At 40.6% G+C, this 22,384-nt stretch overlaps 2 protein-coding genes and 1 pseudogene across 3 annotated transcripts; 1 reads left to right on the forward strand and 2 right to left on the reverse strand.

Moving 5' to 3' along the window:
- Window positions 1-168: 168 nt before the first annotated feature.
- On the forward strand, window positions 169-5,060 carry LOC120024719 (protein C19orf12 homolog). Of its 2 annotated transcripts, none has more exons than XM_038968985.1 (3): window positions 169-244; window positions 921-1,094; window positions 2,580-5,057. In XM_038968985.1, exons 2-3 carry the CDS (start codon window positions 935-937, stop codon window positions 2,843-2,845), a joined length of 426 nt encoding a protein of 141 aa, XP_038824913.1. In that variant the 5' UTR covers window positions 169-244; window positions 921-934; the 3' UTR covers window positions 2,846-5,057. The 2 variants fall into 2 exon arrangements, with proteins under 2 accessions (XP_038824913.1, XP_038824912.1); XM_038968984.1 differs by having other exon boundaries at window positions 232-343; window positions 2,580-5,060.
- A 506-nt stretch (window positions 5,061-5,566) lies between these two features.
- plekhf1 (pleckstrin homology domain containing, family F (with FYVE domain) member 1) lies at window positions 5,567-6,495 on the reverse strand. Its single transcript, XM_038969502.1, has one exon. The coding sequence runs from the start codon at window positions 6,491-6,493 to the stop codon at window positions 5,567-5,569; it is 927 nt and encodes a 308-aa protein (XP_038825430.1). The 5' UTR covers window positions 6,494-6,495.
- A 5,228-nt stretch (window positions 6,496-11,723) lies between these two features.
- Window positions 11,724-15,414, reverse strand: LOC120025066 (annotated as a pseudogene).
- Window positions 15,415-22,384: the final 6,970 nt, after the last annotated feature.

A 22,384-nucleotide genomic window follows, 5' to 3' on the forward strand; every position in this document is an offset into this window, starting at 1 on the left:
GACTTTTCTTGAAACATTGTTGCAAATATTTGCCGAGTAAATGACAATTATGCCAGGTTGCCCCACTGAGATCTATGTATTAGGCTATGTTTGTTTTATTGTGCATCTAAAAACAACCGCGAATCGTTTTAACAGGATGTGGGCTTATTCTAAACGAATGTCCCGTCATTCACCGCGGTCATAGTTTTTACCAACACTCAATATACACAGACATTAACACATCATCGAAGTGCGAGATCTGACGGTAGGGATTCGCCACCAATTTGTACTTTAGGCTATTTTCATGTAGGCTAACGTCAGAGTCCGTCCTGTGGGATGGGGACAACTATGTCGTTATGTAAAGGTGATTGCCAGAGAGAATTCTGATGGCCACATGATGACACACTAACACTATCTTCTATTTTTCGATATCGACTTACGCCATTATAAAAGGCCTACATATCAGAAGGGAAGAATAATTATCATTATTATTAGCTGCGGTCGTTATTATTGTGGTTATAACATAAATCCGAGGGAAGCATTTCGAATCTCTTGTGTGAGAAGTTTTTGACTAATGACAATGGTCTGCATTAAGTCATCAGTTATTTTCCCAGTCTCTGTCTGCTAAATATGATAACTGAATTGATTACTATAATATAGTTTCCTGGTTTTGTCAACATTTGGAGTAAAAAGGGCCTATAACATTATTTGAACAATAGTTTATTTTACTTTCGGTAGAGGCTACTCTCAGCAGTGTAATGCAGTTCATTACCAGAAGATGGCTTACTCCTAGTCTTCAGGATATCTGACAGAAGTCAAGTCATACATCTCTTCTAGTATTAAATTGGTAGTGGATATTTGTACTTGCAATGTATACTAGAGATCGATGAGTTGGCTTGGTTGCAAACTGATCTTCAGTGTGTCTCTTATCATCACACCAGGGAGAGCAGCTACGATGGCTCCACGTATGGATGATGTCATGCAACTATGCTGTAACCTGTCTGAAAATCAGCAGATAAAAGCAGCAGTGAAGAATTCTGGGAAAGGATCAGCAGTGGCAGGAGGGACTGCATTTTTAGGGGGTCTTCTAGGTGGTCCCCCAGGGATTGCTGTTGGTAAGGATCCTATCAATTTAGTAAGCGAAATTATGATCATCATCTGCTCTTCCCTACTTCAACCACAAGGTGGAGCCATATCCGTTCTCAAACCTATTGTATTGAGTGCAGCTATGAGATTTTTAGTGTATATGTGGTAGGCCTATAAAGTATGGCGTTAGGGTAGAATAATTCTCAGCCAATGTTGTCTTATGAGTGGGGAGGTCGATTTTGATAAATATGGCTGTTTATTTCTATTTGTAGTTATTATGGATCCCCATTAGCTGCTGCCTTGCTCTTCCTGCGGTCCAGCAAAATTAAGGCCATTATACATTTTAAAAACATTACAATACATTCATAACAGATTTCACAACATATTAAGTGTCTGCCCTCAGGCCTCTACTCTACTAATATTTTTGCTGGTATGTCATGCATAAGTTTGCTAATATTGCCAATGAAAAAATTATTAAAGTAGTTGGCAATATCAGTTGGTTTTGTGATGAATGAGCCATCTGATTCAATGAATGATGGAGCGGAGTTTGCCTTTTTGCCCAAAATTGAATTGAAGGTGCTCCAAATCTTTTTAATATCATTCTTTGTCATTTATTTTTGTTTCATAGTGTAGTTTCGTCTTTGTTTTATTCAGTTTAGTCACGATTTCTCAATTTGCAGTACATTTGCCAATCGGTTATACAGCCAGACCTATTTGCCATCTCTTTTGCCTCTTCCCTCTCAACCATACAATTTTTCAATTCCTCATCAATCCACACTTATTGGTAACTGAGATAAGCAATTACATAAATGTGTCAAGTGCAGCGTCTGGTTGCTCGTCATTACACACTGCGTACCAACAAATATTCTTCACATCAAGAACATAGGAATCACTACAAAACTTATTGTATCACCTCTTATACACAATATTATGCCCAGCGTTTGGAACTTTGGTTTTCCTAGATATGGATACTATATTGTGATCACTACATCCAATGTATTTGGATACTGCTTTGAAACAAATTTCTGCAGCATTAGTAAAGAAATGATCAATACATGTTGATGATTTCATTCCTGTACTGTTTGTAACTCCCTAGTAGGTTGATTGATAACCTGAACCAGGTTGCAGGCACTAGTTACAGTTTTTGAGCATTCTCTTGAGTGGGCAGCTTGATGAAAGCCAGTCAATATTTAAATCACCCAGAAAGTATACCTCTCTATTGATATCACATACAGTATCAAGCATTTCACACATGTTATCCAGATACTGACTGTTAGCAATTGGTGGTCTATAGCAGCTTCCCACCAGAATGGGCTTTAGGTGAGGCAGATTAACCTGTAGCCATATTTCTTCAACAGCTTTACAGGAATGTGGTTCTGAATATAAACAGCCACACCTCCACTTTTGGCATTTCTGTCTTTTCTGTAGATCTTATAACCATGAGTGTTTTAAATCTGTGAGCTCTTCTCCCCTCTTGATCTTCTGACACAGATCTTGTTTGTGTTGCTCTTTAGGTGGTGCAGTAGGTGGCCTGTTGGGATGGTGGATGACCAGTGGACAGTTCAGACCTCTCCCTCAGATCATCATGGAGCTGCCCTCCCACCAGCAGCAGAGGCTCTATGCTGATATCATGGCCGTTTTGGGCTCACTGAACTGGACAGACCTGGCCCAGCTGACCGCTCTGGTCATGGGGAATGCTACTCTCCAGCAGCAGGTCACTGCTGCCCTACTCCGTTATATCACAAAGGAACTAAGAGCAGAGGTGAGATATGGGGACTGATCTACACAGACTGAATATCTGGAGAAACTCCTTAGAACACACATTTGTACTCAAATTCAACTCCAGCTTATTTCTGGAGACTGAAAGAACCTTTTATACTGTAGGTTCACGGAAAGAGGCCTTATGAGGGTTACATTGAGACTCATGTCAGACCTGTCATGTTACCGAATATCTGATCATGTCCATTTAATATCCTTTGATAAAGCGCTTAAATGACAATTACGCCACTTTTTTTTAAAACGTAATTTTCATCATCTCCAGCACAACACCAGTGTCTACATATGTGAAAATGGCACATTTCTACGTTTTGTAGAAACAAATATGAAGTTAAAAGTTCTACCCAATGACATCATCAAAAGTAAAACATATTTAAAAACAGTGATTTTCAGGCACTAGGAGATTCACAGTGATGTGAGGAGCAAGAAAATACCCTCCCTCTGGCTAGAAACTTGTTGAAAACCACTGTTTTGAAAATCACTGTTTTGAAAACCACTGTTTTGAAAATCACTGTTTTGAAAATCACTGTTTTGAAAATCACTGTTTTGTTACTTTTAATGCTACCATGTGATGTTACAGAGAAGCATTTGTTTAGCACCTTCTTATCTTTTTAACCACAGATCATAGAAATGCGCTGTTTTCACATACTGTATGTAGACACTGTTATGGTTTTGGAGATGATGAATATGAGGTGGAAAAGTGGCGGAATTGCACTTTAATGTACAAGTTTGTTTTGTTTTAGATGAGAAATAGTTATCTCTGAATTATATTGTAGTGCATAATTTGTTGCCGATATTTTGCACTGAAATGTACACATTGAATATTGTTGGGCATTTATAATTTACAATATTTGCAACAAATGCAAGACGATGAAAAAAGGACCCTGATCACTCCTCTTGTAAGTGTGCCTGGGATCTCAAGCGATTCATGCAATGTGAATATTCAAATGCAAGACAATGAAAAAAGGACCCTGATCACTCCTCTTGTAAGTGTGCCTGGGATCTCAAGCGATTCATGCAATGTGAATATTCAAATGCAAGACAACGAAAAAAGGACCCTGATCACTCCTCTTGTAAGTGTGCCTGGGATCTCAAGTGATTCATGCAATGTGAATATTGTAAGAGATGAGTACTTCTGAGAAACCGGCCTTGATATTTCTGGCGCATAATGGTGATAAGTCCTATAATTAACTAATTGGGAAATTAACTAATTGGGAAAATCTTGTAGTGCTCTGTACAAAAGTGTTTATATGAAAATCATGAGAAATGAAATAAAGAATAAAGGTGTGATCACCACATGCTTTTAGTATGACATCATTAAGCCAGAAAACATGTTGTTTCAGTGAATCAACTGACATTTTCGTGAGGAGAATTCAACCACTTAACACATTCTTTGTAAGAGAAGGAAGACAATGCTACGCAATGTCATCTCCTGGACAGATGCATGCACGTAACATATCTCATCTGACGCAATTTCGCAAGATTTTTTTGTTCTGGGTTTCCGAGACTTTACGGGATGTAATATAGTTCCTCAATGTTTCAAATGTAGACTTTTGAATAATACTAGAATCTTATTAAGATATCAGAGCACTTTTTGAAGTATGTGCAAAGGTTGTTATGACACCACTGTGATTTCTTTTCCCATTAGTTTTTCTAGATGTTTCCTTGTTCCTTCTTTGTAAGCAAGTTTGGACCCGCGGGTTGTCATAACATCAGACAGCGAAAGATAGATTATTAATCTTGAGGGGAAATTTCATTAGAAGTTATGTCATTCGTTTCTGAGAGATGGTTGTCAGTCTTGTACCTATGGCTTACTAAGAAACAGTGTCTTAGCAGCTTTTTCAAATTCAAATGGATTGAAGTCACAAGATATCATATTCCATCACCACTTTATTGGTAGTCTGGGATGTGAGAGCAGTCTTATATCTTCATAGAAAAACCTTTTTAGACCTTTCTTTTCAGAAACCAGAGAGCATGATTTAAACTGATTTTGTTTCAAATGCCTATAAAATGTTAATGATTGACATGTTGCATTTGAATATGTTCTTTTTAAAAATGCCATTGGCAGTTGGCCTGAGTATTGCCATTGACAACACTAGAGTTAGGAAAATCAAGTGACGCAAGAACTTTCTCTAAAGGCTTATTTACTGCACCTGTTGCCTCAGGACTGGTTCATGTGTCTGCCGGACTTTGTAACACCTAAGCACTGAATAGTTTGATTACAGCTGTTTGGGGGTCAATAAGCAGTCTTACCAGGTGTTCAGGACAAGGATGACAAAAGGTTGCTATCAAAATATTTAATTTCAAGATAAATGGTTGATGTGAATGTGATAAATAAAGAGGTATAGTTGTTGCTGCCATTTTAGAGTTATAATTACAGGTACACTTAATATAGGCACATTATCGTAGTCAACATGCCTTTTTTTAAACAAGATAAGTACAGGACGAATATGAAAGTATTCAGTGCGAAATGTGTTTCATGTAAAATAAGATGCTCCGTGTATGCATAATGGCCAGTCAACAATGAATACTACAGGTTAACCTTTATCAGAAGGAAAACAAAAATAAGCCCCCCAAAACACTCAAAGGTATATATTATTAACAGGAATATATTGATCCAATGCATACATTATATGAATAGGATTAGTGTTCATATTTGTGCAATATTTATGATTACATGTGATCATGTATCGTCTTGATTTGGCGCTCTTCACCACATACTCATTCAGTAAATACTTTTCAGGGTCCTCTCACATTGTCCAATTGTCAACCAAGTCAAGTGACTTGACAATCCAGTGAGATTGAGACTTCGATGGTCCGGCTTTAAATAGTTATATGGGGACCAAGAGTTGTGACACTCAACCCACTTGCTTGGTGCGTGGTGTTGTACCCGCTCATCCGCCTCATCGTCGCTAGTCGCCTCGTACTCGGGCATGACCAGGTCACATTCTTCAGAGCAGTTCCTCCCATCACTGTCCCCCCGTAGATGCACCCCATCCTGAGTCAGCTCCCCATGGTCCTGGAGACTGAGGTGACACAGTCGACACACCCTCACAGGCTTAGTAGAGATGTGGCAGATCACGGCCCGGTTCTTGGAGCAGGCGTTGCAGACGACAAAGCCGCAGCGACGACAGTGGTGGCGACGTTTGTTGACCCGAAACGTTTTAGAGCAGCGCATGCAGATGGCGGACACCCGGTCAGGGATCCAGGTGGTGGCGAAGGTGCATCCGGGCTGGCAGCCGGCATGCTGCAGCTGCTTGGACCTGCAGTCCTCAATGTGCTTCATCCAGGCACGCTTCTCCTCAGCGGAGGCAGCTGCCACATAGAAGGACTTCTGTGGTGTGCGGATCAGCCACTGGTTCTCCATGATGACCCCGTCCTCCAGGTCCTCTAGCTGGATATCCTCCAGGGAGATTACATGCTGGTTCTTGTGCCAGCGTCCATGAAGGATGATGCTACCATACACCAAAATGTCATTAAACAAGAAAAATACTTTAGGCTGGGGGTGGCGTCGACACAGCTTCATCAGCCGCCCCTCGCCTATCAAGACCCGGTCAGGTCTGTACAGGGACTTCCCAGAGGGACCAAAGGAGTTCTCCACTGCCTGGATCCGCTCTCTGTTCTCTTGCGTGAAAGCCAGCTGGTCCACCATGATGAGCTAGATTACAACACTACAGGAAATTAACAAAATTGAAATAACAAAAAAGATATATTTCTATTTACATTATGAGACGAAATGGTAGGCCTATGTCACTAATGATCAAATAAATGGCTAGTGAAAAATAGTTAAATTGACCTTTTACTCTGTTTTGTGATTTCTATCTTGTTTACGCTGCAACAGTCTGTGTCTCGGTAGTAAGTCGCTTAGTTCCCGTCTGACCACCATATGTTTTGTCAGTGTCAAATAGTAGTTTCTGCATTGAAGAGTGAGTTGCCACGAGAGGTCCTTTATATGTGCAAATCACATTTCCTGTTGAGCCGCATTGCATGGGGAGTTCCAAAACAACTTGATGGGGAAAGAGAGAGAGAGAGAGCAAATAGAAAGAGGGAAAACGGGCAATACCAGTTTGCCAAACATGATGGGATGTGACTCAGAGCGTAGAGATCCTATTAAATTACAGTAAACAAAACTATTACTAATTCTAGGACTATTAATACATCACAGAAAAAAACTGTTGGACAGTTTTGGTAAAAAGCTGAGGGACGGGCCTTGGAGAAATGTAAACACTCTCAAATTCATAGACAGAGTTATGGATGCAAGGACTGACCATCCATGCTATCAAAATTATAGTTTTAACCATGTTTTGAGGCTACACAGCGTTTGTTTACATTTACGTTGTTTACAAACGTTGGAATACAAAACAACAGTTGAACTAAGCTCATGTGGAATTCCTAAGTTATATTCTTCAATAATCAATGGGTATAAGTGTACAAAACATTAACACCTGTTCTTTCCATGACATAGACTGACCAGGTAAATCCAGGTGAAAGCTATGATCCTTTATTGATCTCACTTGTTAAATCCACTTCAATCAGTGTAGATGAAGGGGAGGAGACAGATTAAAGAAGGGGTTGAGACATGGAGTGTGTATGTGTGCCATTCAGAGGGTGAATGGGAAAGACAAAAGATTTAAGTGCCTTTGAACGCTGCTGGGTTTTTCAGACTCAACAGTTTTCCGTGTGTATCAAGAATGGTCCACCACCCAAAGAACATCCAGCCAATGTTACACAACTGTGGGAAGTATTGGAGTCAACATGGGCCAGCACCTTATGGAACGCTTGACACCTTGTAGAGTCCATGCCCTGACGAATTGAGGCTGAGTGTACAAAACATTAAGAACACCTCCCTATATTGAGTTGCACCCCCTTTTAATGGACCATTCTTTATATAGATGGGAAACTGTTGAGAGTGAAAAACCCAGCAGCATTGCAGTTCTTGACACACTTAAACCGGTGCACCTGGCACCTACTACCAGTGGTGTAAAAAGTACTCAATTGTCATACTTGAGTAAAAGTAAAGATAACTTAATAGAAAATGACTCAAGTAAAAGTGAAAGTCACCCAGTAAAATCCTACTTGAGTAAAAGTCAAAGTATTTGTTTTTAAATATACTTATGTATCAAAAGTAAATGGAATTGCTAAAATGTACTTAAGTATCAAAAGTATAAATCATTCCTTATATTAAACAAACCAGATGGCAAAATGTAATTACATTTTTTATTGATGGATAGCCGGGAGCACACTCTAACACTCAGACATAATTTACAAACAAGCATTTGTGTATAATGAGTCTAACTGATCAGAAGCAGTAGGGATGACCAGTGATGTTTTCTAGATAAGTGTGTGAATTGGACCATTTTCCTGTCAAAATGTAACGAGCATTTTTGGGTGTCAGGGAAAATGTATGGAGTAAAAGTATATTATTTTCTTTAGGAATGTAGTAAGTAAGAGTAAAAGTTGGCAAAAATATAAATAGTAAAGTAAAGTACAGATACCCCCCCAAAATATTTAAATAGTACTTTAAATTAGTTTTACTTAAATACTTTACACCACTGCCTACTACCATACCCCGTTCAAAGTATATAATTAATTTATAGGTTCAAACATTTATGTAACAGTTTAGGATTCCAGCTTTAGACAGAAATATTAATAACAATGTAACGATAGGAAATAAACCACATGGCTATAAATTAGAGGAATATAATTATGATGGTTCGTGATACTAGATAATGGTTGCAACTGAAAAACAAAAAAATGTACTTGCTATAATTGACAAGAAGCATTGAATGGAAAAATACAAATGATAGTTGCTGTATGTTGATCAGATTTTCGCTCCAGGGAAAACCACAAATATTCTTAAACAGAGTATCAGGTTTCAGGTAGTATGAGAAAGTATTCTCTTGATTGATCACTCTTATGGAATGTTGTTTAAACTAGGTTATACAATGGGTGGGTCTAATCCTGAATGCTGATTGGTTAAAACCACATTCCATCCGGTGCCTTTTTCACAAGTTACCACCGCTAAATCTATGCCTGTTTACTCTGTTCCATCTGACCGCACAATCCACTGTCTCATCTGCCCAGCCAGTCAATTTATAAACTTGATCTCCACTCTAAAAAGCATCTAGACATTATCTCACATTTCTTTTAGACTAACATTTAGTTTTCAGCAGCAGAGATTTATATAAACCTTGCTGTCTGTCTCTCCGACATTCGCAACATTGTTTCAATATTCAAATTCGATCTCCTGCTGTCCCATAGTAAGGAACATGTCTGGACGAGACAGACAGGCAGGCAGTGTTTCTCAGCCAGTCGAAATCATGAATCAGCTGGCATCATTTTTATGGATATATACAAAACAATGTCAATTGAAAAAAGGTCAAACGAAATGAAGTGCAGCTAGTTTACAGTCTTTCCAGCTTCCGTTTGAAGTGATTGTGTTACTGTAGCTGTGTTGTTGGCTAGCTCCTCTGAACAACAGTATCCTGACGAGTGAGTACATTTTCTATGCCAGGTGAAATTGCGCCTCTGTAGCTCATTGTTATGGATGTATCCAAATAAATGTCACTAGAAAACAGCTTTAACAAATGCAAATGCAGCTACTTTGCTGTTATTCTGTCTGCAATGTGTGATGTGACTGTAAGTTAGCCGTAGTTGGCTAGCTAGCAAGCAAGGGATAAGAACATTGCCAGCCAGTATGGCAATCGAACATTTATAACGAAGGACTGGGTCGCGTCCATAGATACAGAACAAAAAGACTGAACGACTGGGTCGCTTCTCTGGCACCCGAACCGATAGAACAATTGACCAGCCAGCTTGGGTAGCCACCCTAGATTTGTGTTTGGACTATTTATTGTGGAAGAAATAAATACTATGAATAAATTAATCAAAATAAAGTTTTTAATGAAAATATGTAAATCATTATTTTAATATGTTGGTAACCTGTTGTATGAAGGTAATAAAGCCGTCGAAGCCGGTGTCTTTGTAGAAAATATTGGCACGGTTTGCCTCGACTTTGTCTCAGGCCTAACAGCACGTGCCAATATATTAACACCGCTTCTCGGGCATTACACTTAAATATTGGCCTACACGAAGACCAACTTCTGATGCGGAAGCAATAATGCCTGAAAAATGTAATGTCATCACAATTTAAACAATCATAAGGGATTTCCTTCAGTAGGGGTGTCTTCTCAGGCCACGCTATGATGGAACAAGCAGATTAAAAAAGCCAACGCACAAACTTGCCATTTAAACACAACCATCTCCATCTCACCAAAATAATGAGTGAACAATGTAATTGTGATGTGTATCATTGAACTAGGTGCTAAGAGTTATTACAGCTAATAAGGTTGTATTTTTTTCAGTAGAAAAAAACACGACATGAATGTACAGTTTGTTTCAAGGAATACTATTACTGACCATTATACCATGACAAAGACGACAGCTTTCCAACAAGCATTGCGCTTTACAAGAATACAGATGTAAAAAATAAATTATTGTGAAATCTGGTTACTGTGCATCCTGTGGTTTTTATGAGGGAAAAGAATATGTCGCAGTATGGGTATTCTTTAGCGTAGAATGCCAAGTCACCAGGGCTGTACAAATCGACATAGCACGTGCATGCAAGAAACATTGGACTTGAATATTAAACATACGGGGTTTTAATTATATGTATGCTTTTTGCAGCATCAAACATGGTCATAGACGTACATGTTGCATTGTATGGACTGATACACCAGCCCTTTATACCAAGACCTTACACCTTGTGAAAAGAAAGAACAGGAAGCATATTTGAAGTCCCAGTGAAGAAGTGATGACGTTTAGTTTTTCGCTTCCAGTCTGTCTCATACACCCCCCCCCTGCCCAATCAATGAAATATTTCATGCATCAGCACACTACTTAGAACAGTGATAGGCTTTTTACTGGGAAAATGTATAGGGAAATAAAATGTGAAAATATTTTACAAAACAGACAGCAAATGCTGTCTTTTAAATTGATTAAAAAAAAAAATTATTCACTCTATTTTCATTATTGTTAAAACATAAAAACTTCTTATTCACAAAATCACTCATGGTTAATTAAAAAAATGAATATGAGCTATCCAAAAGCCAACAATAAAAGAGACCTACTTGTCAATGCAACTCAACTACCAATTGAAAAATTCAGGTCAGCAATGTTACCAGTACCTATGTCACTTCAATTGACAAACCAACAATATACAACAGGTTCCTCAGAAAATGTTGGCCAACTAGGAAATTCCCAAATGACTGGGAAATTAAGCATCTTTTATACCAAAGACAGGCACATTTTCAGCATCCACATAGCAGTATCATTATATCGTAACTCATTGTGTTACTTCAAACTATGTAATCAAGAAAATGTAACCTGTAATTTGACAAAAATGCAAGGAGATAGATACGTTTTTTGTACATACATTGAGGAAGCAGATTGATTTAGTGCCACCTTGTGGACATAGGCAGTGTTGCTCAAAACTGAAGACAGATCATAATGTATTTACAATTATGTAAAATCATTGACCCATCAATGGATACGTTTACAAAAAAGGAAAATACCAACACAAATGCTCTCTAATCACAACTATTTTTTGATTGCTTTGAGTCTGTCAGGTCTCCTGTCTTTGCCACAGTACGAAATACTATAGAACAGGGCTTGCATCCAAAACAGATGCTGAGGTTCCCGTATGACTTGAAAATAAGAATTGAAGATGGTGAGAGTCCTTATTATAGATCCTGACAGGAGCTGTTTACTTCTCTGTACTTTGAGTCTCTGAGTTCAGTCTAATTTCTCCACCTACAGTTGCAGGTCAGGTCGTCACTCATCATTGTCATTTGCACAGGCGGTACTGTATTCCATCAACACCATCATAGGTCTATGATTCCTTTAACTTTAAATTCCTTTGCTGATTGTTCGCTTGAGCGGAGTTTAAACTTGCTGCCGTAGATATGGGAGACAAAGCCATCAATCTTCACGGAAAACACGCTGTTTCGCTTGGTATGACTGCAGAAAAAGGAGAGATAAGACAGTAAATTGAATGTCAGTTTGGCAGTTGAAAAACAGTTCAATAACAGCAGACTGAACGGGTACCAAAACAAAGTTACTGAAATGTGGCGTACAAACATTTCAGTTTGTCCTCCTTTGTGATGATTTTGAAGACGTTTTATCTCCTGCACTAGGATTCCTGTGGTGCCTACATACAAGGGGCATTTGGACCTGGCCACTGTTTCACACACGCAAAAACATTGGTGATGATTACATCAACAGGATTATGTATATTGTGCCACAGAAGTGCTAATTAAGGTCCTGAAGATTGGCATAGATTAGTGACAGTAACAGCAAAAGTGTTTTGACCAAATAAACAAGCTCTCACCCACCAGGTACAACCCTAAATCCGTAAACATGGGCACCCTCATAGATGTTATCCTGACCAACTTGCCATCCAAATACACCTCTGCTGTTTTCAATCAGGATCTCAGCGATCACTGCCTCATTGCCTGCATCCGCTATGGGTCCGCGGTCAAACGACCACCCCTCATCACTGTCAAACGCTCCCTAAAACACTTCTGCGAGCAGGCCTTTCTAATCGACCTGGCCCGGGTATCCTGGAAGGATATTGACCTATTCCCATCAGTCGAGGATGCCTGGTCGTTCTTTAAAAGTAATTTCCTCACCATCTTAAATAAGCACGCCCCTTTCAAAAAATGTAGAACTAAGAACAGATATAGCCCTTGGTTCACTCCAGACCTGACTGCCCTCGACCAGCACAAAAACATCCCGTGGCGGACTGCACTAGCATCGAATAGTCCCCACGATATGCAACTTTTCAGGGAAGTCAGGAACCAATACACGCAGTCAGTCAGGAAAGCAAAGGCTAGCTTTTTCAAACAGAAATTTGCGTCCTGTAGCTCTAAATCCAAAATGTTTTAGGACACTGTAAAGTCCATGGAGAATAAGAGCACCTCCTCCCAGCTGCCAACTGCATTGAGGCTAGGTAACACTGTCACCACCGATAATCGAGAATTTCAATAAGCATTTCTCTACGGCTGGCCATGCTTTCCTCCTGGCTACGCACCCCCTGCAGCAACGTACCCAAGCCTCCCCAGCTTCTCCTTCACCCAAATCCAGATAGCAGATGTTCTGAAAGAGCTGCACAACCTGGACCCGTACAAATCAGCTGGGCTAGACAACCTGGACCCTCTCTTTCTAAAATTATCCACCGGCGTTGTTGCAACCTCTATTACCAGTCTGTTCAACCTCTCTTTCGTATCGTCCGAGATCCCTAAAGATTGGAAAGCTGCCGCGGTCATCCCCCTCTTCAAAGAGGGTGACCCTCTAGACCCAAACTGTTACAGAACTATATCCATCCTGCCCTGCCTTTCTAAAGTCTTTGAAAGCCAAGTCAATAAACAGATCACTGACCATTTCGAATCCCACCGTACCTTCTCCGCTGTGCAATCCGGTTTCTGAGCTGGTCACGGGTGCACCTCAGCCACGCTCAAGGTACTAAACGATATCATAACCGCCATCGATAAAAGACAGTACTGTGCAGCCGTCTTCATCGACCTGGCTAAGGCTTTCGACTCTGTCAATCACCACATTCTCATCGGCAGACTCAACAGCATTGGTTTCTCAAATGACTGCCTTGCCTGGTTCACCAACTACTTATCAGATAGAGTTCAGTGTGTTAAATCGGAGGGCCTGTTGTCCGGACCTCTGGCATTCTCTATGGGGGTACCACAGTGTTCAATTCTCGGGCCGACTCTTTTCTGTGTCTATATCAACGATGTTGCTCTTGCTGCGGGTGATTCCCTGATCTACCTCTACACAGACGACACCATTCTGTATACATCTGGCCCTTCTTTGGACACTGTGTTAACCAACCTCCAAACGAGCTTCAATGCCATACAACACTCCTTCCGTGGCCTCCAACTGCTCTTAAACGCTAGTAAAACTAAATGCATGCTTTTCAACCGTTCTCTACCCACACCCATCCGCCCGACTAGCATCACTACTCTGGACGGTTCCGACTTAGAATATGTGGACAACTACAAATACCTAGGTGTCTGGCTAGACTGTAAACTCTCCTTCCAGACTCATATTAAACATCTCCAATCCAAAATGAAATCTAGAATTGGCTTCCTATTTCGCAACAAAGCCTCCTTCACTCACACCGCCAAACATACCCTCGTAAAACTGATTATCCTACCGATCCTCGACTTCGGCGAACACTCTACTCTGCAGTCTATCACTGTGCTATCCGTTTTGTCACCAAAGCCCCATACACCACCCACCACTGCGACCTGTATGCTTTCGTCGGCTGGCCCTCACACATATTCGTCGCCAGACCCACTGGCTCCAGGTCATCTATAAGTCTTTGCTAGGTAAAGCCCCACCTTATCTCAGCTCACTGGTCACGATAACAACACCCACCCGTAGCACGCGTTCCAGCAGGTATATCTCACTTGTCATCCCCAAAGCCAACACCTCCTCCTTGCCAATGACTGGAACGAATTGCAAAAATCACTGAAGCTGGAGACTTATATTTCCGTCACTAACTTTAAACATCAGCTATCTGAGCAGCTAACCGATCGCTGCAGCTGTACATAGCCCATCTGTAAATTGCCCATCCAATCTACCTACCTCATCCCATATTGTTTTATTTACTTTTCTGCTCTTTTGCACACCAGTATTTCTACTTGCACATCATCATCTGCACATCTATCACTTGTAATTACTTCGCCACTATGGCCTATTTATTGCCTTACCTCCTTACGCCATTTTCACACACTGTATATAGACGTTCTTTTTTCTATTGTGTTATTGACTGTACGCTTGTTTATTTCATGTGTAACTCTGTGTTGTTGTTTGTGTCGCACTGCTTTGCTTTATCTTTGCCAGATTGCAGTTGTAAATGAGAACTTGTTCTCAACTAGCTTACCTGGTTAAATAATGGTGAAATACTTTTATTTTATTTATTTAAGAATGGCACCATGTAAATCAGCCTTCAAAAGCCTCTGCTGAATTGTCTGTGGGTTGCTTCAACATAGATATCATTTAATTTGGATCTAACATTCTAGCCAAACAAAAGGCAGAACATACAAAAAGCTTTGTCTTACATGAGCCAAATACAATGCAATTCTTACCTCTGGTTTCAATCAGATCTCTGACATACTGTTTCCATAGCTCATCCAATGGCAAGAAAAGCTCATATCTACAGGGATAAAATATAATAACCGTGTAAAAAGAAAAAGCCTTATGTAAACCTCTTACATGACAGAGCAGTAGATGTTAAACAACATATTTAGTCCTACTACAAGGACAAAGTATGAACAACTTTTGATGCTCTGGTTTCAGCTGAAAGACCTGTTTTGCATTGAGACCCTTGGCTCTCTTTGTCTTCTCCTTTTTAGCATACTTTAGAACCACAGCCTCGCGATGCATGAAGTCGCCTATTTCCTTCTCGCTCATACCCGGTAAACTGTTCTTCAGAAAGCCATTTGTGAACGTCTCCGCCTGCTTATCACTCTGAGACTGTACGTGCACCTGAACAGACATATCCCATCATGAGACAACTATAACTAACAGGCTAGTTAGGCTATGCCGCTAGCTTGTCTGCACAACTGAAAACAGTTAGGCAATGTGGCGGCATATTTAAGTGATAATGCCTTCGAAGCCGGTGTTTAGAGGATATATTCGTCAAACACCGGCATTGAGGGCATTATCACTTTTATACAATGTGTTACCAACATATTCAAATAATGACTGACATATTTTCATTAAAAACTTTATTTTTATGAATTTATTAATACTATTACATCCTTCCACAAGATATAGTCCCAACACAAATCTAGGGTTGTTACCCAAGCCGGCTGGTATTTCGTTCTGTCGGTTCGGTTGCCAGAGAAAGCGTCCCAGTCGTTCAGTCTTTTTGTTCTGTAGCTATGGACGCGACCCAGTCGTTCTAAATGTTCCGTTGCCATACTGGTTGCCAACGTTCTTATCCCTTGCTTGCTAGCTAGCCAACTACGGCTAACTCACAGTCACGTCAAAAATTGCAGCCAGAATAACAGCAAAGTAGCTACGTTTGCATTTGTTTAAGCTGTTTTCCAGTGACATTTATTTGGATACATCCATAAAAATGAGCTAATGAGGCTCAATTTCATCTGGCATAGAAAATGTGCTCACTAGTCAGGACCCTGTTGTTCAGAGGAGCTTGCCAACAACACAGCTAACACAATCACTTCAAACTGAAAGTGGAAAACCTGTAAACTAGCTGCACTTTCTTTTTAAAAACCTTTTTTCAATTGATATTTCTTTGTTTATACCCATAATAATGATGCCAGCTGATTCATGATTTCGACTGACTGAGAAACACTGCCTGCCTGTCTGTCTCGTCCCTACTCATGACAGGTTCATTACTATGGAACAGCTGGAGATCGAATTTGAATATTGAAACAATGTTGCAAATGCCAGAGAGCCAGACAGCAAGGTTTATACAAATCCCCGCTGTTGAAAACTAAATGTTAGTTTAAAAGAAATGTGTCACACCCTGGCCTTAGTTATCTTTGTTTTCATTATTATTTTAGTTAGGTCAGGGTGTGACATGGGGAAGTTTGTGTGTTTTTGTATTGTCTAGGGTGTTGTATGGTTTAGGGGGTTAAGTAGAGTAGATGGGTTAGTGTTCAGTGTAGGTGTCTAGGAAAGTCTATGGTTGCCTGAATTGGTTCTCAATCAGAGACAGCTGGTTATTGTTGTCTCTGATTGGGAGCCATATTTAAGGCAGCCATAGGCTTTAGCTGTTTGTGGGTAATTGTCTATGTGTAGTGTTTGTGTCAGCACTATTTGTCTGTATAGCGTCACGGTCGTCAGTTTGTTATTTTGTTAGTTTGTGTATAGTTGTTAGTTTCTTGTTTTTTCTCTCTTCTAAAATAAAAGGAGATGTATTTTGCAAACGCTGCGCCTTGGTCCACTTTCTCACAAGAAGACGATCGTGACAAAATGTGAGATAATGTCTAGATGGTTTTTTGATTGTGGAGATCAAGTTTATAAATTGCCTGGCTGGGCTGATAAGACAGTGGATTGCGCAATCAGATGGAACAGAGTAAATAGGCATTTTAATGTTATAGATTTAGCCAGTGGTAATTTGTGGAATAGACACTGGCTGAAATGTGGTTTTAACCAATCAGCTTTCAGGATTAGACCCACCCATTGTATATTTAATCAATAAGGCCCAAGGGGGGTGTGGTATATGGCCAGTATACCATGGCTAAGGGCTGCAACACTGACGTAGCCCAGAGAGAGGCTATGGTTCGTGCTATCTGGGATCCTTGAGACATCCCTACCCTAAACCTTGTCCTTGATCATTACTATTTGTTCCATTACATTACACATAAGAGTCATTGGTGGAAGGCGTCTTCTGTATGGGGGCGTTTTACGAGATCGGTGACTGAAAAATCAGAATATAAAAAATATATGTGTAACAGGTGTAAAATATACTTTATGTATTTCAGCGAAAATCCCTCATGTTTATTTTGATGTATTATTTTAAGGATATTTTGAGATGTATTACACTACTTTCAAGAGTTCACTATTTTAGTGTATTTATTTTCTAAATTGTGTTAATGTTGTGATGTCATCAACGGGAGCCATGCTTTTACTCCTCAGTTTGCTCAAAGCGTGATGAGGACAGGTATGTGTTTATGTATGCTCCGGTCTTTTGAATGCAGATGTTCACAAATGCACAAAGACAAGCAAAAATTATTTCATCATTGATTTAGTGTTGTTGCACTGCTGTTTGTAGGAATATAGATTAGCGTGAATGGGGATTATTTTCAAATGTAACTTTGATTGCAACTTTGCAAGGCTAGCCCAGCTACCGTTAGCTTTGGTTGCGGGTGAGGGTCTCTTTCAGGTACAGACAGCGTGAGTTTTCTGACGATTTTCTCACTGGAATTCTGCACTGCCTTTTGTCTTTTATTAGGCAAATATACTGGTGTATGAGAGTCGAGACGGTGGCATTAAAGTTTGCCTTGCATTTGTATCCATTCCATGCAATCATTAAAAGAGCGACAACCGGCAGAATTTTGTCCAGAGCCTTCCTTTCCACCTACACCTCACCAGAACACAACGCAGAAAGGTACCGGTGCAGAAACAATTACATATACACTACCGTTCAAAAGTTTGGGGTCACATAGAAATGTCCTTGTTTTTGAAAGAAAATAAAAGTTTTGTCCATTAAAATAACATCAAATTGATCAGAAATACAGTGTAGACATTGTTAATGTTGTAAATGACTATTGTAGTTGGAAGCGGAGGATTTATTATTGAATATCTACATAGGCGTATAGAGGCCCATTATCAGCAACCATCACTCCTGTGATGGCACGTTGTGTTAGCTAATCCAAGTTTATCAATTTAAAAGGCTAATTGATCATTCGAAAACCCTTTTGCAATTATGTTGGCACAGCTGAAAACTGGTGTGCTGATTAAAGAAGGAATACAACTGGCCTTCTTTAGACTAGTTGAGTATCTGGAGCATCAGCATTTGTAGGTTTGATTACAGGCTCAAAATGGTTAGAAACAAATAACTTTCTTCTGAAACTCATCAGTCTATTCTTGTTCTGAGAAATGAAGGCTATTCCATGCGAGAAATTGGCAAGAAACTGAAGATCTCGTAAAACACTGTGTACTACTCCCTTCACAGAACAGCGCAAACTGTCTCTAACCAGAATAGAAAGAGGTGTGGGAGGCCCCAGTGCACAACTGAGCAAGAGGACAAGTACACTAGAGTGTCTAGTTTGAGAAACAGATGCCTCTCAAGTACTTAACTGGCAGCTTCATTAAATAGTACCTGCAAAACACCAGTCTCAACGTCAACAGTGAAGAGGCGACTCCGGGATGCTGGCCTTCTACAGTTCATTCATGACTACACACCCAGGCATGACTCCAACACCATCATTAAGTTTGCCGATGACACAGTGGTAGGCCTGATCACAACGAGACAGCCTATAGGGAGGAGGTCAGAGACCTGGCTGTGTGGTGCCAGGACAACAACCTCTCCCGCAACGCGATCAAGACAAAGGAGATGATTGTGGACTACAGGAAAAGGAGGACCGAGCACGCCCCCGTTCTCATTGACTGGGGCTGTAGTGGAGCAGGGTGAGAGCTTCAAGTTCTTTGGTGTCCACATCACCAACAAACTAACATGGGCCAAGCACACCAAGATAGTTATGAAGAGGGCACGACAAAACCTATTCCCCTGCAGGAGACTGAAAAGATTTGGCATGGGTCCTCAGATCCTCAAAAGGTTATACAGCTGCACCATCGAGAGCCTCCTGACTGGTTGCATCACTGCCTGGTATGGCAACTGCTCGGCCTCCGACCGCAAGGCACTACAGAGGGTATTGCGTACTGCCCAGTACATCACTGGGGCTAAGCTTCCTGCCATCCAGGACCTCTAAACCAGGCGGTGTCAGATGAAGGCCCTAAAAATTGTCAAAGACTCCAGTCACCCTAGTCATAGACTGTTCTCTCTGCTACCACATGGCAAGCGGTACTGGAGCGCCAAGTCTATGTCCAAGAGGCTTCTAAACAGCTTCTACCCCCAAACCATAAGACTCCTCAACATCTAATCAAATGGCTACCCAGACTATTTGCATTGCCCCATCGGTGTAAAAGAGTGGGGCCCTCTTTTACATTGATGCTACTCTGTTGTTATCATCTATGCATAATCCCTTTAATAACTCTACCTACATGTACATATTACCTCAATTACAGTGGGGCAAAAAAGTATTTAGTCAGCCACCAATTGTGCAAGTTCTCCCACTTAAAAAGATGAGAGAGGCCTGTAATTTTCATCATAGGTACACTTCAACTATGACAGACAAAATGAGAAAGAAAAAATCCAGAAAATCACATTGTAGGATTTTTTATTAATTCATTTGCAAATTATGGTGGAGAATAAGTATTTGGTCAATAACAAAAGTTTATCTCAATACTTTGTTATATACCCTTTGTTGGCAATGAGAGAGGTCAAACGTTTTCTGTAAGTCTTCACAAGGTTTTCACACACTGTTGCTGGTATTTTGGCCCATTCCTCCATGCAGATCTCCTCTAGAGCAGTGATGTTTTGGGGCTGTTGCTGGGCAACACGGACTTTCAACTCCCTCCAAAGATTTTCTATGGGGTTGAGATCTGGAGACTGGCTAGGCCACTCCAGGACCTTGAAATGCTTCTTACGAAGCCACTCCTTCGTTGCCCGGGCGGTGTGTTTGGGATCATTGTCATGCTGAAAGACCCAGCCACGTTTCATCTTCAATGCCCTTGCTGATGGTAGGCTTTGTTACTTTGGTCCCAGCTCTCTGCAGGTCCCCCCGTGTGGTTCTGGGATTTTTTCTCACCGTTCTTGTGATCATTTTGACCCCACGCGGTGAGATCTTGCGTGGAGCTCCAGATCGAGGGAGATTATCAGTGGTCTTGTATGTCTTCCATTTCCTAATAATTGCTCCCACAGTTGATTTCTTCAAACCAAGCTGCTTACCTATTGCAGATTCAGTCTTCCCAGCCTGGTGCAGGTCTACAATTTTGTTTCTGGTGTCCTTTGACAGCTCTTTGGTCTTGGCCATAGTGGAGTTTGGAGTGTGACTGTTTGAGGTTGTGGACCGGTGTCTTTTATACTGATAACAAGTTCAAACAGGTGCCATTAATACAGGTAACGATTGGAGGACAGAGGAGCCTCTTAAAGAAGAAGTTACAGGTCTGTGAGAGCCAGAAATCTTGCTTGTTTGTAGGTCATTCGTGGGCAAATTTTGTCATCAAAGTCTGGCATCCTCTGGATTTATGGTGCTTTCAAAACAACTGGAAACTTGGGAAAAAAACAAGGTTGAATCATGATGACGTCATTGATCTTCAGGTTGTAGCTCTAGAAAGTGGCCGGATTTACAATTCTGAGGTGGATGACCGTTCGAAATGTATTTTCCCGGTCGGGAAAAGTCGACTTGTCTTGAACTCACTGAAGTTTACGCAGTTCCGAGTTAACAGTAGTTTTGAGCACGGCACAAATCATGCTTCATTGACAGCATGGCCAATGTTGAATGTTTATAATTTTAAACTTGGAAAAAAGCCCCTTAATCCCAGATTTTGGACCACACAGCCACTCCACTGAATAGCAGGCTAGTGATTGCTTTGCAATGCTTGCAGTTAGCCACTGTCACTTATTCCTTCCAAACCACTCATTGTTGAATTTGCGATTTCCATCTTGTTGCGTCATTTTTATGTCCAGTGGCCGATGAGCACGATACATTTTATCTATAATTTCTCTTCATATGACAAAGATTAAAAAGGATTTGCCAGTAGATTGTCGACTTGATTCATGATGATGACTGCTAGCTAAGATTTTGAAAGTATGATGTTGACATGATCAGTATAATCAAAGCTACTGTACGTGATTTGATGTCCTTTTATCTGTGGCCAATGACCTTGAGCCTTCTTAGATGGGCACTTCTAATGTAACTCTATGGCAGCACCCAAGGGGCTAGAATTTTCTAGCTCCACCTTTAGACTTGGCGGTGACGTAGTGTCCCCATGAGTGACAGAACACTGAGCCAATCACGACACAACGCTCCGTAATTTCTGCTGGCTTGCCACACCACCATAGAAAGCCACACTGAGCTAGGCTGAAACACCTGCATTTTGGCGCTGCCTTACTCAAGAGACCAAAAAAGAGACCATGTGTGTATGCGTCCTTATCTAACTCAATTATATATATATTTTTACATTGTTTGCAAATTGATATGTGATATACATTTTCTTCTTGCTAAAAATGTGTGGCTCAAAACAGGTGGGGCTCTGCCCAACCTCCCCTGAATGACGGGTTGCCACTGTACCAGTAGATGATGTAGTATAGGCTTGGACCTTCAACAAATGACTTGTGTGAGAATGATAAAGACACAGAAGAGCCTTGTCAAGAATAACTGCGTGAGCTGCAAAATAGAAAGTAAATATGATTTAGGCTAGGCCTATTCCGCTATCCAAATATGCCATACTGTTGTCTGTTATTTAATGGCCATAGAATTGCTTCATTTATTTTTACAGCCACATGGGGCATTGTGGTGATCATGTAACCTAATGAATCACACTTTTTACAATATTTGGGAGCACGGATTCTAGGCCTTATATTAGGCATTTTGGCCCAGAGTGAACTCCACTCTGTATGTAGGCTTGTTATATCCATTTGCATTGCAGAACCCCATCACACAGAGGCTATATCCATATCAATAAATGAGACAAAACTAAATATTGATTAAGTCTAGGCTATAACCTGTCCTGAGCAAAATAGCCAAGGGGTCCCAAATGGTCAAGACTATCTATAGTCAATTTCTATTGGGTGTCATGTAGCCTAGTGTTTAAGAGCGTTGGGCCAGTGTCCAAAAGTTTGCTGGTTCAAATCCCCAATGTGAAAAATCTGCCTATGTGCCTTTGAGCAAGGCACTTAATCCCAATTGCCCCTGTAAATCGCTCTGGTTAA

Source organism: Salvelinus namaycush, chromosome 30 (genome assembly GCF_016432855.1).
Source record: "Salvelinus namaycush isolate Seneca chromosome 30, SaNama_1.0, whole genome shotgun sequence".
Classification (NCBI taxonomy): Eukaryota; Metazoa; Chordata; class Actinopteri; order Salmoniformes; family Salmonidae; genus Salvelinus; species Salvelinus namaycush.